At 54.6% G+C, this 17,822-nt stretch overlaps 6 protein-coding genes across 6 annotated transcripts; 3 read left to right on the top strand and 3 right to left on the bottom strand.

The window, feature by feature from the left end:
* Window positions 1-205: 205 nt before the first annotated feature.
* Window positions 206-1,748, bottom strand: P153DRAFT_423907 (uncharacterized protein; the record flags this gene model as incomplete). The annotated part of the gene is made up of 1 exon (XM_033672459.1): window positions 206-1,748. The coding sequence occupies exon 1, from the start codon at window positions 1,397-1,399 to the stop codon at window positions 206-208; it is 1,194 nt and encodes a 397-aa protein (XP_033522303.1). The 5' UTR covers window positions 1,400-1,748.
* A 623-nt stretch (window positions 1,749-2,371) lies between these two features.
* Window positions 2,372-3,922, bottom strand: P153DRAFT_376849 (uncharacterized protein; the record flags this gene model as incomplete). The annotated part of the gene is made up of 3 exons (XM_033669699.1): window positions 2,372-3,241; window positions 3,288-3,410; window positions 3,461-3,922. 3 exons carry the CDS (start codon window positions 3,920-3,922, stop codon window positions 2,372-2,374), a joined length of 1,455 nt encoding a protein of 484 aa, XP_033522304.1.
* A 683-nt stretch (window positions 3,923-4,605) lies between these two features.
* On the top strand, window positions 4,606-6,133 carry P153DRAFT_397810 (NAD(P)-binding protein). The gene is made up of 3 exons (XM_033671586.1): window positions 4,606-4,896; window positions 4,949-5,330; window positions 5,384-6,133. Exons 1-3 carry the CDS (start codon window positions 4,864-4,866, stop codon window positions 5,968-5,970), a joined length of 1,002 nt encoding a protein of 333 aa, XP_033522305.1. The 5' UTR covers window positions 4,606-4,863; the 3' UTR covers window positions 5,971-6,133.
* A 619-nt stretch (window positions 6,134-6,752) lies between these two features.
* Window positions 6,753-10,627, top strand: P153DRAFT_294299 (RNA polymerase II second largest subunit; the record flags this gene model as incomplete). The annotated part of the gene is made up of 2 exons (XM_033663945.1): window positions 6,753-10,393; window positions 10,462-10,627. 2 exons carry the CDS (start codon window positions 6,753-6,755, stop codon window positions 10,625-10,627), a joined length of 3,807 nt encoding a protein of 1,268 aa, XP_033522306.1.
* Window positions 10,628-11,213: 586 nt separating this feature from the next.
* Window positions 11,214-12,770, bottom strand: P153DRAFT_342894 (cyclophilin-like protein; the record flags this gene model as incomplete). Its single annotated transcript, XM_033665985.1, has 2 exons — window positions 12,664-12,770; window positions 11,214-12,567 (listed from the first exon to the last, which is right to left on the bottom strand). Exons 1-2 carry the CDS (start codon window positions 12,741-12,743, stop codon window positions 11,214-11,216), a joined length of 1,434 nt encoding a protein of 477 aa, XP_033522307.1. The 5' UTR covers window positions 12,744-12,770.
* Window positions 12,771-15,486: 2,716 nt separating this feature from the next.
* P153DRAFT_293944 (uncharacterized protein) lies at window positions 15,487-17,203 on the top strand (the record flags this gene model as incomplete). Its single annotated transcript, XM_033663923.1, has 3 exons — window positions 15,487-15,720; window positions 15,854-15,967; window positions 16,013-17,203. The coding sequence occupies 3 exons, from the start codon at window positions 15,487-15,489 to the stop codon at window positions 17,201-17,203; spliced, it is 1,539 nt and encodes a 512-aa protein (XP_033522308.1).
* Window positions 17,204-17,822: the final 619 nt, after the last annotated feature.

Below are 17,822 nucleotides of genomic sequence, written 5' to 3' on the forward strand. Positions count from 1 at the left end.
GCGGCGGGGAGGCATTCGATCAGCAGTGTGTCGTTGGCCGAGAGCCGTTGATGGAGGTGGATAGATATGGTGCGAGTTTGACATATCTTTATCATGAATCTATGAATCTACGTCTAAAACCGCCATCTATCATCTATTTCTCTATCCATCCCAACAGAAACTCACAACGCAACGCTGAACCGCAATCCAAATCCCCATCTCGACTTCACACCCCCGCCCACCCAATACGATACAACACATACCCCCTCTCGTCCCCCCTCCCAATCCCCCTCCGCTTCTCCACGCTCTGCCTCCCCAAGATGCCGAAACGCCGCCCCGCCACATCCCGAGGACACTTGTCCGCCACAAAAGCATGCTCGACTGTCTCCGGGATACCTTCGAACTTCCCATTCTCCCTCACAGTAACCATGAGCCAGAAGACACCCTCAGGGGTTAGCAAGTGCGCGGCGCAGTCCCGCAGCCAGGACGCGTGTTCGGGCGCGTACACAACGTCCGAGGCGATGAGGAGGTGGACTGATGAGCGCAGGTGCGGCGGGGGAGATGACCAGTCGAGGAGTGCTGTTGCGACGGGCATGTCGCGTGCATCTGCGGCGTGGGAGGGGAAGTTTGTCGCTATGTTTACGGCGCAGTTTTGCAGAACCGTGGGGTGGTAGTCCGTTGCTGTTATGTGCGCATCGATGGCCATAGCCGGGAGCAGTTTGGCGAGCGTCAGGCTAACAAGGCCAGTTCCAGCGCCGAGTTCAAGGACTGTGGTTGCTCCGGTTCCCAGGGGAGCGAGGTCGAATGCAGAGGGGTCGGCGCACATCATGCTGCTGAGGACGATGCTTGCGCCCCAACTCTGCAGGCCGACGTCGGTGTGGTCCGTGGTCGAGAGCGGGGCGTCGTTGAGCGTGACTTTTACTTCACCCCCGTGACGTGCGGGGAGGGAGAAAGTAAAGTCACGGGTTAGTGCCTGTTCTTCCTCGGTGGTGCTGGAGTCGGAGAAGGATGAGAGGATGAAGGCTGCGTCGTCTACTATCTTTCCCTTGACGTCGTCGTCGAAAGCCATCTCCTCCACTCTCCCAATCAAACATGTAAGCCATCGCGTTACAAAGCTTCGCTCAAAGGGGTCGGCGCGTATGCCTGCCGTCACCTCTTCAAGCGCGGCGTCATCATCTTCCTCTTCGTCCTGGGATGCGTAGCCCGAGTCGACGGGGATAGGTGTTGCAGCAGCAGGGATGTCGATACCTTTTTTCCGGACCTTTTTTGGTAGAGTAGCGGGTAAACGCAGGGGGCAGTACAGTGCTTGAAGGTCCCTGAGCGAGGATATGATTCGCTCCTCAGTAGCGGTAGGTAGCGATCGTGCGGGTGGGAGACTGCTTGAAGGGAGCCTACGAGGGCCCGAAAGACTGACGCTCATCGACTTTGCTGATGAAGGAAACAACACGCTTTGCGGGGAAGACCGGAGAGAGATGTGAACAGACGTGGGGAAACGGAGAAGACGATAAGAGATAAGGAGCAAAAGGAAATGTTTTACTTTGACGATAGTTAGTCTAGCTTCACGCTCGGACTCAGGTGCCAAAAGGGAGGCAATTTTTCACCGCTTATTATCGCACATCGTGGGCGACTGCGGATCGCAAACGAGTGATCAAGGCAGCTGGCTCTTGTGATTTGCCAGTTCTTGACTCCAGATACGCGCTCAGCACAAGACAAACCAAAGTGGCAGTTCTACAGCTTGATGTAGGGCAGTTGTCAACCCATCGAACAACAAAATATTTTGCGGCTCGGTGTGTAGTTTGACATTGCCACGTGGGCCAAATTGAGGGTCTGCAGCGCTAGCGAGGCTTAGTAATGCCTGAAACAGCCGAACCACGAGCATGGATACGATGAACTGTAAGAAGATCGTCATATCCACGTTGAACCCTTAGATGAGGCCTTGGTATACCGAATGCGGAACTTCTTTGTGAAAGTATCGATCACAGCGCTAGGGGCTTGGTACCAAGGTAGCCAATCTCTTCGAGCATGTCCATGATGCAATGACGGTTATACGCTTGCATGGGTGTCTTGAGGACGACATCGAAGGCAGCATAGCGTGTTCAAGCACGAGTAACTTGTCCAAAAGATGTATTCATACTTCAGCAACAGGTATTATGACCCTATGCGAGACCTGCATCGGATATTACATCTATGCCCTACACTATCCTTAGTCCTCGAGCAGGCTGTTGCCCTCGAAGACAGGGGAGTCGTAGCTAGCCATTATCTCATCAAGCTCTTTACCAATATCAACCCCATAGTCGTCAGACTGGGGATCCGCATACTCCTCACACCCTATTCCCTGCGCCTTGCGTCGTCTGGGTGCGATTGGCTGCACCTGCGCTCGATCAGGTACACTCTACGTTCCCCCAAGGAGATGTTCAATAGCACCCTGCACATTGCCACCACTCCTCCGTAGCGCTGCCACATTACGATCGAACTCGTAGAACCCCATTTCGTTCAGCTGTCTCAACTGAGATTCGTAGACTTCTTCGGGTGGTCTGGTGTCTGCTGGTGGAGGTGCGCCAAATCCTCCTCCCGCGCCGAAACCACCGCCGGGTCCGAAGAGCGCAGCAAACGGGTTCGCTCCTCCAGCACCGCCTGTCGCGCCTGTAGCTGATGCAGGAGGCTGGCCAAAAGCAGCAAAGGGGTTCGCGCCTGCGCCTGCGCCTGCGCCGCCTGCATCTCCGCCCATGGCTTGCATCATGGAGCGCATAGCCTCCGGGTTCTGCATCAGGTTCTGTGCTGCTTCTGCGAAGGGGTTTGCCTGCTGGCCTTGCGCCCCGCCAAAGAGGTTTCCGAAGGGGTTCGCAGGTACCGCTCCAGCGTCTTGTGGCGGTTGTTGCGAAGCGTTCGAGTCTGTGCCTGTGGTGTTGGCTGGGTTTTGGTTCTGTTGTTGTTGTTGTTGGGGAGCGAGTGGATTCGCACCTCCTGCGAAGAGACCAGCAAAGGGATTAGCACCAGCCCCAGCCCCAGCCCCAGCACCTCCTCCACCAAACATAGCAAATGGGTCTGCTGAGGCTGCGGGGTTTGCCTGGTTGCCAGTCGCCGTTGAGCCCGCCTGTGGTGTGTTGTCTGTCGCGCCTGGAGCAGGGAAGCTCGATCCGCCAGGATTCCCTCCCATGTTCTGCTGCATCTGCAGTTGCATGCGCATCATCTCGGGACTGAACATCATTCGGCGCATCTCGGGGTTCCTAAGCATATTCTGGAGCATTGGGTTGTTGCGAATCTATGACACGTTAGAACCTTCTTCGGTAGTAGATCTTTGTGCCTACCATGGGGTTTTGCATCATCATGTCGACCACTGCGGGGTTGTTCATAGCCTCGTTCAGCTGCGTCATGAACATGGGGTTGTCCATCATCTCGAGCATAGACTCTGTGGTTGGCGGCGGGCCCATCTAGAGGTTGTCAGTGCGATCCTAATGATACAGTAGCTTAGTCGACTCACTCCTCCATCTGGGCCGAACGTGTCCATACCAGGCAGGCCGTGGAAGCCGGCATACCGCGCACCCGTGAGGCCCGCGAGAGGGTTATTCCCCGTGCCTGCAGCGATGTTGGTCGGTACTTGAGATGCCGACGAACCACCAGTTGCGCCTGCAGTGCTCGATGTGCCCTGATTCGCAGGGTTCTGTCGCACGTTGCTTGCTGCGCCCTTGACGAGGTGTATGGTGTGGCCGTCCTTGATCTTGACCCCGCCCAGCGTGTCTGGGTCCTTGAGCACGCGGCCAGAGTATATCAGACGCTGGCGCTCGGCGGGGATGTCTGCGTATTCGGGGGCGGACAGCTTGGCTTTGAGGTCGCCGACCGTCGTGGTGCTTGGCAGTGTCAGGACATGCTTCTGGTCGTTTGCGGCCTTGACATTGAAGGTGATCTGCGTCTCTTCCGTGGACGTGGCGGCGTCGTCGGCCATGGCGTGTGCGGGACGATGTACAGAGCAGCGATTGTCGGCCTTGTAGCTTTTCTTCGAGTAAAAGCTGTTAGACGAGCACGTGAATAAAATAGAGGTTGCGTGAGAGGATTGTCGTGGAGAGGAGAAGAGGAAGCGGTCTGCTGAGTGTTGTGCGGCGGCGGCTTTGGATAGTGTTGGAACGTCGGAGAAGGCGCGCGGGACAGACCAACGTCACTCCCTCTTAGCTCGCAGCTCCACATGTGGCTGAACATTACTAAGAACCAGCCTTGTATTGCAGTGCTAAGTCGGAATCACTAACTGATTGTTATCACGATATGTTAGAAGTACAATTTCGCATGTTTTGTAGTATGTAGACGTTAATTCCGTGCGTTCTAGTATTCCGGAACTCATCGTCGTCTACAAATATATTGACATGTGTATCATTCACATCAACCACAGAGCCGTGGGATCCAAGGAAATTTCTCCTCAGAAACATGTTCACTATGCAGAACGAGCCCATTTATTTATACCGAAGCGTCTGGTAGTGGCCAAGTATTCCACAGCCCCGTGAGGTCATTTGCGTTGTGTCAACCTGAAGGTCTCGATCTGGGAAGAGATGCTCACTCGTGGAGATAACAAAGGTACGAACAAAAAGATTATAAAGAACAGAATCAAGGGTCTGATCTAATGGCCGTTTTGCATAAAGTGAACGCTCCAGAGTTCAAAAGCTACCAAAGATGGGGTAACGCGCTAGTGGCTAGTCGTGATACACAGCAGCCGAGGCAATTCCTGGCGGAGAGCTATCGCGACAACCGACAATGAATCTTGATCTATTCTCCGCCTAGGAAACTATTCTTCCTTCTGAACCCGATTGAGATTAATAGAACCAACCTTAATCTCACTCAACTTCCTATTGCCAATATACAACACCTCAATCACACCAACACCCACCATATCCCAACATGAGAGGCATTCAGCTCAAAGAATACGTCGAGGTACTTCCATCTCCCACACCTGTCTCCCCTCCAACTGACCATATCACGACAGGGCCCTGGCGACCTCAAAGTCATCGACCTTCCCACGCCCACTCCAAAAGACGGCGAATACCTAATCGCCATCCACGCCTCAGCAACCAATTTCTTCGACCTCCTGCAGATCCGCGGGAAGTACCAACATCAGCCCGCCTTCCCTTGGATATCTGGGTCTGAATTCTCTGGTGTCGTGCTTCAAGCGCCCTCGGGCGGGAAATACAAGGTCGGCGACAAGGTCTTTGGCGCGTCTCAGGGTGGCTATGCCACGCACATCTGCTGCTTGGAAAGGGTGCTGAAGCCTGTCCCTGAGGGGTGGAGTTTTGCAGATGCGGCGGGCGTATTTGTTACAGCGCCAACGAGCTACGCGGGGTTAGTGACGAGGGCGGGGATTAAAGAGGGTGAGTCTTGTCTATTTCATACCTTACTTCACATCAACTGACTACCTCCCCAGGTGACTACGTCCTCATCCACGCAGCCGCGGGCGGCGTCGGCCTCGCAGCCGTGCAAATCGCCAAAGCCTTCGGCGCAATCGTCATCGCAACGGCCGGCAGTGCACACAAGCTCTCCGTCGCAAAGTCCTTCGGCGCTGACCACGCCATCGACTACCGCGATGCCTCATGGCCAGAGCAAGTGAAAAAGCTTACCCCCAAGAACCGCGGTGTGGACATCGTCTACGACCCCGTCGGCCTGATCGCGCAATCCATGAAATGCACAGCCTGGAACGGGCGCCTCCTCGTCATTGGCTTCGCAGCCGGGGATATCGAGAAGATGGCTACGAACCGTATTTTGCTAAAGAACGTGTCCGTCGTGGGGTTGCATTGGGGCGCGTATGCGACGAATGAGCCCGAGATGATTGATGTTGTTTGGGATGGCATCTTCAAGCTTGTCAAGGAGGGCAAGTACAAGGGCACAAGTTTTACGGATAGGGAGTTTGTCGGGTTGGAGAGTGTGCCTGATGCGCTCAAAGCGTTGGGCGCGAGGGATAGCTGGGGGAAGGTCGTTGTTAAGGTGCCGCAGGAGGGGCAGAGTAAGATCTAGGGGGGGTTGGGATTGGATGTGGTTGACTTCTCTACTGGCATTACCCTTTTTGTAGTCAAATCTGCAACGGTAGCAGGCCTGCGATGAGGTCTGAGTGTTATGTTGCTGGGATATATTGACACGTGAAAGAACTGGTCAAACTACAAATGTTCATCCTTGCCACATGCGACTTGCCCAGAACAAAAATCATGCTACCATAGTAATCTTGAGCGGTACCATGGTTAAGACAGAATTGAAGTCATCAAGTAAGAGTAACTACGGTCACATTGTCCATTTTACAGACCGATGAGTGGTGTATTTAGGAAGCTAGGTAATTGTTCGCAGCATATCTTCAATCGGTCCGAGTAGTACAACAGTTCTCATGAAAGTTTACAAGCTGGTGGATTGAAAGTCTATATCAAGTACGCAGAAGGTTGGCTAATGCATGTAATACTGTTGTTCGTAGAGGCTAGACGACAGACTGCTACATATTGAAGACGGGCATGATCAAGTACAGAGATTGTCGAGCCAGCACTGGGACTTGTCAATGAAGTGAGTTTGATGATATACAACTGGGATTAAGCATGAGTGGTTTGGGATGCACGATGGCTGAGAGAGGTGGTTGCCAAGCCTTCCTAGCCTAGCGGTCGCGCTAGTCCTCAGCTTTCTTCGAGGCGGTCGCCGCCTGTCGCGACTTCCTCGACAAGGAGTTTCATCTCCTCGACCCTTGCCCCCAACAACTCCCACCGCACCCTCTCCCCCACGCATCCACCCGCCAAATTCACCTCCACCCCACCGCCACCATGGATGAACCGTACGACTACATGGAGGGCGAGGACGAGTACGAGGAGGAAGAGGAGGGCGACAACGCGATCACGTCGGAGGACTGCTGGGCCGTCATCAGCTCTTTCTTCGACACAAAGGGCTTGGTCTCTCAGCAGCTCGACTCCTACGACGAGTTCACGCGCAACACAATACAGGACATCGTCAAGGAGAACGGCAGCGTCATTCTCGAGCAGAACACGCCCTACAACCCGGACGAGGACGTGGACCCCATCATCAAGCGCCGCTACGAGATCACATTTGGCCGCGTCTACCTCGCCCGCCCCACACACACCGAGGGCGATGGCTCCACCAACCAGCTCCACCCCCACGAGGCGCGACTGCGCAACCTTACCTACTCGGGCGCCATGTTGGCTGACATCTCGAATCGCGTCATGGTCGCACGTGAGTCGAGGGAGCCGGCCGAGGGCGAGGACGAGGAAATGGAGGGCAACACAATTGGCACAGCGGGTGGCCCCACGCAGGTTCGCTGGGACCGTGAGGATGCGCCCTTGGAAGGCGAGATCGGGCGTGTCTTCATTGGCAAGCTGCCAGTCATGCTGCGGTCCGAGCTGTGCCACCTGCGCAATCAGACGGACGAGGCTCTCTTCGGACTGAATGAGTGTCCCTACGATCAGGGTGGCTACTTCGTCATCAACGGCAGTGAGAAGGTCCTGATCGCACAGGAGCGCAGTGCTGCCAACATTGTGCAGGTCTTCCGGAAGAAGCAGGGACCCATTCCGTGGACCGCCGAGATTCGCAGTGCTGTCGAGAAGGGCACACGTCTCATTTCGTCTTTCAACATTAAGTGGGCTGAGAACACGCTGATGACCGCCGGTGGTGGTGGCAAGCGTATGCCTGGTCCCTTCGCCTACGCCACCCTACCATATATCAAGGCCGACGTGCCCATGGCCATCGTCTTCCGCGCCCTCGGTGTCGTGTCTGACGAAGAGATTCTCAGCCACGTCGTCTATGACCGCAGGGATACGCAGATGCTCGAGCTGCTGAAGCCCAGTATCGAAGAGGGTTCGGCTGTGCAGGACAGGGAGAATGCTCTGGATTTCATCGCCAAGCGAGGAGCGAACACAGGCACAAAGGACAGGCGTCTAAAGTTCGCAAGAGATATCATGCAGCGCGAGTTCCTTCCCCACATTTCCCAGAAAGAAGGCCAGGATACACGTAAAGCCTACTTCTTCGGCTACATGATCCATCGTCTGCTCCAGTGTGTGCTAGGGCGCCGAGACGAGGATGATCGTGATCACTTCGGCAAGAAGAGGCTGGATCTTGCTGGGCCGTTGATTGCCAACTTGTTCCGTATTCTCTTCTTGAAGCTGACTAAAGACATCTACAAGTACCTCCAGAGGTGTGTGGAGAACAACCAAGACTTCAACATCCAGATGGCTGTCAAGGCCAGTATCATCACAAACGGGTTGAAATACTCGTTGGCGACGGGAAACTGGGGTGATCAGAAGAAGGCCGCCTCGGCCAAGGCTGGTGTGTCCCAGGTGCTGAACCGATACACATACGCTTCGACTTTGTCTCATTTGCGTCGAACAAATACTCCCGTCGGTCGTGATGGCAAGCTTGCCAAGCCTCGTCAGCTTCACAACTCTCATTGGGGGTTGGTCTGCCCTGCCGAGACTCCTGAAGGGCAAGCTTGTGGACTGGTCAAGAACCTGTCCTTGATGTGCTACGTCAGTGTCGGAAGTGACGCCGGGCCTATTACAGATTTCATGACCCAACGAAACATGCAACTGCTAGAGGAGTACGATCAGAACCAAAACCCAGACGCCACTAAGGTCTTCGTGAACGGTGTCTGGGTTGGTGTGCATTCGAACGCCCAGCAGCTGGTTTCGGTTGTGCAAGAGCTCCGCAGAAACGGAACGCTTTCCTACGAAATGAGTTTGATTCGAGATATTCGTGACAGAGAGTTCAAGATCTTCACTGATGCTGGACGTGTCATGAGGCCCCTGTTCGTTGTTGAGAACGATGTTCGGAAACCAACCCGCAACCACCTCGTCTTCAACAAGGATCACTCCAACAAACTTACGCACGAGCAGGAGTTCTTCAACCCCGCTGGGCTGAGTGAAGAGGACATTGCAGCCCAAACTTATGGCTGGAAGGGCCTGATCCAAGATGGTGTGATTGAGTACTTGGATGCTGAAGAGGAGGAGACAGCCATGATCGTCATGTCACCCGAAGATCTCGGTGAGTGGCGCGATATGAAGCAGGGTCTGCCTGCGAACGAGCGAGCTGCGCTCGGCAAGGACCGTCTCAAGCGCATCAAGCCAAAGCCAGATCCGCGCATTCACGCCTACACGCATTGCGAGATTCACCCAGCTATGATTCTCGGTATTTGCGCTAGTATCATTCCGTTCCCCGATCACAACCAGTCGCCTCGTAACACATACCAATCTGCCATGGGTAAGCAGGCTATGGGTGTCGCTCTGACAAACTACGCGTTGCGCATGGAAACCATGATGAACGTCCTCTATTATCCTCAGAAGCCCCTTGCGACGACCCGGTCCATGGAATACCTCAAGTTCCGTGAACTGCCCGCTGGTCAGAATGCCATCGTCGCTATTGCCACGTACTCTGGATACAACCAGGAAGATTCCGTCATCATGAACCAAAGCAGTATCGATCGAGGTCTCTTCAGAAGTTTGTTCTACCGTGCCTACACTGAACAGGAGAAGCGTATTGGTGTCAATGTTCTGGAACAGTTCGAGAAGCCAACCCGCGCTGACACATTGAGGCTGAAGGGCGGTACTTATGACAAGCTTGATGACGATGGTGTTGTCGCGCCTGGTGTACGTGTTTCCGGTGACGACATCATCATTGGAAAGACGGCGCCCATCGCAACTGATGCGCCGGAGCTCGGACAAAAGACGACTCTTCATTCGAAACGTGATGTGTCAACACCTCTCCGAAGCACGGAGAACGGTATCGTCGATCAAGTGCTCTTCACCACCAACACAGAAGGTTTGAGGTTCGTCAAGGTCCGCACACGAACCACAAAGGTCCCGCAAATCGGAGACAAGTTTGCTTCTCGTCACGGTCAAAAAGGTACTATCGGTATTACCTACCGACAGGAAGACATGCCCTTCACAAGAGACGGTCTCACCCCAGATCTCATCATCAACCCCCACGCCATTCCCTCGCGTATGACAATTGCCCATTTGGTCGAGTGTCTGCTCTCCAAGGTCGGCGCCATCACAGGGCAAGAAGGCGACGCTACGCCCTTCACCGACGTAACCGTTGACCAAATCTCCGAGCTCCTCGAGAACTCCGGCTTCCAGAAGCGCGGCATGGAAATCATGTACAACGGCCACACGGGAAAGAAGATGCGCACGCAGATCTTCCTAGGCCCGACATACTACCAGCGTCTCCGCCACATGGTCGACGACAAGATCCACGCCCGTGCGCGTGGCCCCTTGCAAATCCTCACCCGCCAGCCCGTCGAAGGTCGTGCTCGAGACGGCGGTCTGCGCTTCGGAGAAATGGAGCGTGATTGCATGATTGCGCACGGTGCCGCCGCGTTTCTCAAGGAACGCTTGTTCTCCGTTTCGGACGCTTATACGGTCCATGTCTGCGATATCTGCGGCTTGATGAGCCCTATTGCGTATGTTCCCCCTTTTTCATATCGTGAAATGATATTTTATGACGCATTTGCTAACGTTTGACACACAGTATGCTGAAAAAGGGCACCTACGAATGCCGCCCCTGCCATAACAAAACTCGCATCTCCCAGATTCATATCCCCTATGCTGCGAAACTCCTCTTCCAGGAACTCCTCGCTATGAATATCGCTACCCGCATGTTCACTACCCGCTCGGGGCTTAGCGTGCGCGACTAGAATCTGACCCTCGAGGTGGATTGGCACACGTGCACTGGGGATTGACGACGCGTGCAGGGCGTCGCGGGTAGTGAGTAATGCGGACAGGAGAAGCGCATTCATGCTCGGTGATGCGTTCGCGAATGGAGGGAGTGTCTAGTGGAAAGGGAAGCGTACGGTGCATGGCCATGGCGTTTTTTTGCGACGATATATCTGGGACAACGATAATGGGCGTTTTGTGTGTGTGCTTTTTTGTCAATCTGATTTGCCCATTTGGGATCTTGATATGTTTGAAAAATCGCATTGCGAGAGGGGGGCTGGGGGGGTTTGTATATTCTCCCTTTACCCTGGTAGATCAAATTGATACGTGTTTGAAGAGTCTAGCACTGTGAGGGTCGTGTATGTGGGAGGAAGAATGGCATATGTCTGTGGTATCTATCATTTTTCTTCTCAATCTCAATCTCACTCTCACTCCTAGGCTTATACGAAGCCAACGACTATATATACAATTACGGCGCCAGACTCAACCCTACTAGGCGATACATACTCAACACCAAGAGCCACCCCTGACGGCTACCCAGCACGTCACAGGTCAAATCACATGACTTCAACGCCTGCGCTCCCGCTCCCGCTCATCCCTCCTCGACCGCTCTCTCTGCCTGTCGGGACTCCTCGTGCGCTCACGCCTGCGATCCTGATACCGTCCATCCGCGTGGTCACGTCTCTCACGCCTGGGACTACGACTGCGATCCCGCTTGAAGCGATCGTCATGGTAGGTAGTCCTTCGTTCGCGGCGCCTATTACTATCATCTCTGGAGCGGTCGGGTGTACCAGTCCTAACCCTATCGTTCGGTTTGCGCGACGATTCCGTGTGGGAGGAAGACCGATGCTGGGCGTCGACGACGAGGCGATTAACGACGGAGTCTGCTACGATCTGGCGGCCGCCGTCGCGGTACTGTTTCTTGCGCTCGAGGTTATCGATGCCGCCGAAGCCTCCGGCGGCGCGGCGGCGCTTCAGGTTCGTCACGTCGCGCCAGTCGTCTGCGATTTTGGAGACGCTCTGGGAGAAGTCGACGTGGATGCGGTGGTCGTCGATGAGGACGCCTTCCATTTTGAAGTAGGCTTGCTCGCACTCCTTTTGGTCTGAGAACTCGATGAAGGCGTACTGCAGGCTGTCGCCGGTGGTTTTGTCGCGGATGACTTCGCAGTTGAGGATCTTGCCGAAGCGCGAGAAGATGAGTTCTAGGTCTTCGTCTTGCGTCACGGGGTTGAGCTTGCATACGAAGAGCACGTTCTCGGGCGGGGCGACTTCGGCGAAGGGGAGGTCGCCGACCATTTCGAGGGTTAGGGCTTGGGCGCGCGCTTCTCGCTCCCGACGTACTTTTTCCAGCGCCTCGGGGTCGTTTTCCTCTTCCAAGTCTTCGTCATAAGCGACGCGGACGGTGGCCAGCTGAGCTGCGGAGGGGAGTGGACTTTCAGGGGGCTCGACGAAGCCAGGGGGGTCGTCGAAGGGGTCGTCCAGGACAACGGTATGCAGCAGGCGGATGTCCTTGAGCGGCTGGCCGTTGTCGTCGATGTAGGCGCCGTTGATCTTCTCGAGCGCGTCAAAGCCCTCGACGACGGTGCCAAACACGGCCGCCTTGCCGTCGAGGAAGTCGATGTTGGGGCCGAGGGTGACGATGAACTGGCTGCCGGCGAAGCGCTCGTCGGGGTTGTCTGGGTTGGGCGCCGTGGCCATGCTGACAGTGCCCATGTTCTCGTGCCTCAGGCGGGGCTTGAACTCTGGCGCGAACGTCTTCTTCGCGGGCTGCGAGGGGTCCAGCAGGCCCCATATCGAGCGGCCTCCATCACTGTCCCGGCCGCTTGGCCCAATGGGGTCGCCCGTCTGGAAGGAGAAGTTTGGCTGGACGCTGTGCACGGGGGCAAAGTTGTAGTACTTTGCCTTGCAGAGCTTGAGGAAGCTGGAGGCGACAGACTGTCAGTGGCTGTGTGTGGGTGTGCTCAGCGTGCGTTTGCGACAGCGGGAGGGAGAGTGTCGGCGCCGGGGACTGACTTACTTCTCACAGCATCTTGGCGCGTCGTCGACGAGCAGGTCGATGGTGATGTCGCCGAGAGACGTTTCCAGCAGCACAGACATGGTTTGCGCGAGTGTTGCGCGGGTGCGGGTGCTGGTCGCAAACGCTGGGCTGCTGGTGAATTGTGCTTAGTCATGACGCGTCGTGAGCTGTCACTTCCCTAGCACCATCGCCATTCGCGGGAGCAGCATGATGCAACGCTTCCCCACACGGCCGTCTCGCAAGTCGCTCTGTCAATATGCCTGAGCAACGTTCTCCCGCATCCTTTTGTGTCCGTCTCCACTCTGCTTTGTAGCAGATGCCCCACGATTCGCACTCGTAGCATCCGAATCGAATGAGACGCGTCCGAGCTGCCAGACCGTATCCATCTGCAGGTGACGAGCAATGGCCGGAGAGGGCTAGACTGCCTGTCGACCTGCAGGCCGCTGAGTCGAATACCCGTCGTCATATTGCTGTGCACGCTCATCCCTGCCCACTCCTCGGCAAGCCATCGCATCGCATCTGACGACCTCCATCTCGATCCAAATCTCCCCTGCGCACCTCAACTGGGTTCTCGGTAGAGGAAATCCCCGGCGGTGCTTCATCGCCATCAGATGTTTGTTTATCCACGTAGAGCGAAATCTCGCATACAAACTACTCACGTCCATGGCCAATCGTCGCCTCTTCCGCGAATCCGCGCCTTGGTGCCTTTCTTGTACTCCAAGTGACTGACTGCCATGTTTGTAGCAATCGCCGTGGAGTGTTGCCGGTGACCTGGAGCATTGCTCCTGTTGGAGTGCTTGAGGGTCTGCACACCACAAGAGGCACACAGCATGGTTCATGACCACAGGTACGCCATTGCTGTAACTCTACAACTGCGGAGCATTGTACCTGCCATCTTGCTTGGACCAGATGTTCGTCGTACATCTATCATAACGCTCAGAGCTGCCCTTGGCCCACGAGCCTTGTACCTAACCGTGCTGTCATCCAGATCCGCGGGACCTTACTTGGACACGGGAACTTTTGCTAGTTACGGTGGAGGAATGCGAGATGCATGAGCGTTGCTGTGCTTGGTATCTACGTTTCTACATCATGCTGAGTCGCCTCGAACCCGACGTTTGCTACCTTCTTGGCACTCGTATCAACTACAAGCTTTTGGCTTGCAATGTGGAAACACGCCTTAGCATGCATGCCTACGTCCGTACGAAAGCAGCCTTCTCGCCAAAGCTAGCGCGTAAAATGGCGATTCACGTCTACATCTGGTTACTGCGGTCGTCGAAGGTGGTACAACGTCGCTTCGTTTGCTTGGACCCATGAGCAGATTGCCACCGTCCATGCGCATGCTCGACATCTCGCAAGATCCTCCAGCTCCTCTGGGTAGGACCAAATCCCCCTACTTACAAGGACACCCTGGCCAGGGACTTAAGACGTTGCTCATTGAGTGAGGCTCCCGTCGGAAGGCCGTCTCCATCCTTCCCCGCAGGCACCAGACCTTGCTATCCGCCTCAGCGTGGGTGCGCCAACGGCATCTATGCATAATCAGATTCTCATGCAGGGCTGTATAGTCACACTGGTCTGAGTCTAGGCTCTCTACTTTCTTGAGACTTGCCTCAAAATCATACCTACCAGGGTACAGAATCGGCGTGCTGAGCATCCAATCAGCAGCCAACTTCTCAAACTCGCTGCAGGTCAACGGCTTGCAGGCACATTACATCAATTCAGTAGGGCAGGCTGAGTTGCAACGTTTGATCAAACACACCCAGGTATTGTGTGCATATTAGCGAGCTATGGCTTGCCAGGTTTCAGCTACGCCTCTACACTACCGTTCCATGTCGCGATAGGGATGATAATTCTTCATCCTCCCTGCATCCAACTTTGACCATGTATTCGCAGTCTCTGAGACGTCTGACATGTTCAGCTCGGCTTATCGCATTGGTGTTACTACTTCCAAGTCAGAAACTGAAGAAGGTCCCCTTTGTTCAAGCCAAAGATCCCAACGCGTGCCATGCCTTCCGGCTCCCCGGAGGCACCTTGCAGCCCACAAACACTCAACGACTAGAAGCGACAGAGATTTCTTTAGGCTACAGCCTGCTCAACTTATCGGAGAGACCGATTCAATGTTTGCTTGGTATCGATTTGTGTGTTGACCGAGGCTGCTCGACACTGGCTTCTCATGCACACATCTAGGATTGTGATCACCTTTCAACCTCCAGACATAGACGGATGTGGCGCTTATCGAGTGGAAACAGAACACGACGTATCCGTACGATGTTTCACTTACTTTCATCGTCAACCTCGTTTGGCCTACAGTGCTTTGAGGCTTGTGCTCAGCGCCCCGGTCACTTATGCAGCATCCCACGGGTGACTACATAGACCGCTCTCACAACAAGTATCTGGTGCAAACACATCACCGCCTTACGAATCAATCGAGAAACTTCTCATAAGGCTTTCTCCCACTGGTCTTATTGCAGCCACGTAAACTCTACTAGCAGCCCCTCATAACAAACAATCCTCCTTGGGCTCACGCAAGATCACGAGTAGACGCGCTTTCTTCTCTTTTGAGATATAAATTGTATCACTTCCGACGGCTGCTTCACCGGTCTAATCGCTCACCAATTCCAATCTCATCGTCCAACAACTTTCTCACGGCGTCGACAGTCAGCCGCGAACGTCAGGACTTTCCCGACCACTCAAATACTACCTGAACGTATCTGTGGCCAAGCCCTGGACCACTCAGCATTCGAAGACAGTCATTTGTAGCGGTAAGCATCCTGGCCCCCGTCTAACCCTCGATTCACTCCATGACATCTAAGATCTGTCACAGATATGTCGGTTATGGAGTACGACACGAGCCGTCGTAGTCTAAGCCACGCTCTGCAATATGACAACTACTATTACAATAATCGCAATGCGCCTCTCGCAGTCTCTTATGCCTCACGATCCGATCCTCGTGGATGCCCGGTTGGTCGTTCAATGAACAGTACACGAGGTCGATCCAGCACAGCACAGGAAAATGCTCCTTCGGAAAGCGGTCAGTCCAGGCGTCGCATTGCAGTGGCCGTAAGTTGATGTTCTCATGTTCATTCTTATCGTCCCAGTGTTTCGTTCTACTCGTCCAGATGTACGCTATCCGCACCGTGATCTTCGATATGAGCTGGCTCACTTTCACTACGTATCGCTGACACGAAATTAGTGCGCCCGTTGCCGTAAGCGGAAGATCCGCTGCAGCGGTGATCCGGGGACTGGATTGGGATGTACGAACTGCAACCAGGCTGGGATTGATCCAACACACTGTCAATTTCATCGAGTGAGTCGGCTCTTCTATCGACAATTTCAATACTAATGACGAAAGGTTGGATCAGACCAAGTCCACAAGGTCATGGACAACCTCAACATTGCGCACAGTCTCACTGGCTTGGCCAACTCCCATGCCACGATGCCAACCTACTCTGCCTCTGGTAGTATGATCTATTCTCGGGGCATGTCAACACCTCAGTACCCTCATGTGGACACTAGGCTCATGTACCCTTCTTCTTGGACTATTCCGTTTGCCGAAGAGACCTCGCCAGTTGACGTATACGATCTGGATCAATCGTCGACATACCTGCCGAATGCGACGTCTTTGACAAACACAAATCTGTACGGCACATCGGATCGGTGGTCTCACCCCACTGCAAGGTCGTTCCAACCCAGCACAAACGCTTACTTTGATCGAGACCCATCGTATTCGGCGCATGGTTTACCCCACATCCATACTAACTTGAGGCCTACCCCGACAACCGAGGCCCTGTCACCCTTGAATATGTCTTCCCTACATCTCACGCTACCAGAGAGGCCACACCCACGACAGCTGCCAGACGCCACTGCGCCACGGAGACAACTGCCCATGCCACAACCCAGCCCCGCTCAAACCAGACGAGATGCCGTTGATATGATGCAGGACCAGCGCCTTCGCTCTGTACAAGCCATGGCCGCACCACCCTCTACGTCTGGTTCGTTCGCGAAGCCAGCACTACCTTGGAACATGGACGGCGACAATCAAATCAACGCCAACATCTCATCTGGAAGCACATCAGCAGATGTCGCCGCCCAGATTCCTGCTCCAGTCCCGATGGAAAGTGCCACGGACAGCACCTTGGACTTCCCCTCCACAACCACTGGTGGAACTGACAATCCTACTTCCTCTCACGTTCAGCTCAACTTCAGCACCTCTTCCCTCCTCGACTCGATCAACGCCTCCGCACCACCAACCACATACTCCAACTTCCGTGAGTGTCGGTTGCCGACCTCGTCTTCGAAGATGGTGCGTCAGAGCTCCCAGACGAATCTATACAGCTTCGACCCTGACAATACACCCAAGCGGAACTCGTTCAGCGGCGAGACAACAACATCCAGCCAGTGTGTCAATGGTAGGAAGTACATGCCGCTCGCCCACCAGTCGCAACGTTCGTCCACCACCAACAGTGTGCACCCCACGCCTTTCGATGACCAGCATGTACCGCTTCACAGGGCGAGTTTAGGCAGTCTCAGTAGCAGCTTCTGAGTCGCGTCCTAGCTTTTCTCTTTGCTTTCAACCATGGCAGCGCAAACCGTGGGGTTCAACATCTTACCCTTGGGCTGTCGCATTGCATTGCATCGCTGTCTGGCGCGCGAGCTGCATTTCCATCTGCATGGTCTGGCGTCGCAAACAACATCACTCATGGTTGGCGTCGGTCGGCGTCGCCTCCTTTTCCTCCACAAACTCACAACGGTTCCGGCAACCTGTTTACACTCTGGCCTTCAATGGCACCTTTTCGGTTTACGTCTCATCACACGCTATTCTTACCGCTCTAGTTGGAGCGCTTCTGCATTCCATGGGCGGCTTTTTCTCTTTCTTTGTCTGTTTATTGTTTTTGTATTCTTTATATCGTCTCTCCTGCTACTACCAGGCGGGCAGAGACACACACACACACGTCAGGGCCACTCTTTTACACTACACTTTTCCTTCTGTACACGCGCTGTTTTAGGCGTCGGGTTTGCATGTATACTGCTACTAGGCTGGGAAATATCCAGGGGCGGATGGAAATCAGGGGTAGGGGGTGTAATGACAGACACGTCACGTCATGTCATGTATGGAGGAATACTTGTATACCGTACCGTATCGTACCTAGCGAGAACAGAAA

The sequence above is a fragment of the Dothidotthia symphoricarpi genome (genome assembly GCF_010015815.1).
Source record: "Dothidotthia symphoricarpi CBS 119687 unplaced genomic scaffold P153scaffold_13, whole genome shotgun sequence".
NCBI lineage: Eukaryota > Fungi > Ascomycota > Dothideomycetes > Pleosporales > Dothidotthiaceae > Dothidotthia > Dothidotthia symphoricarpi.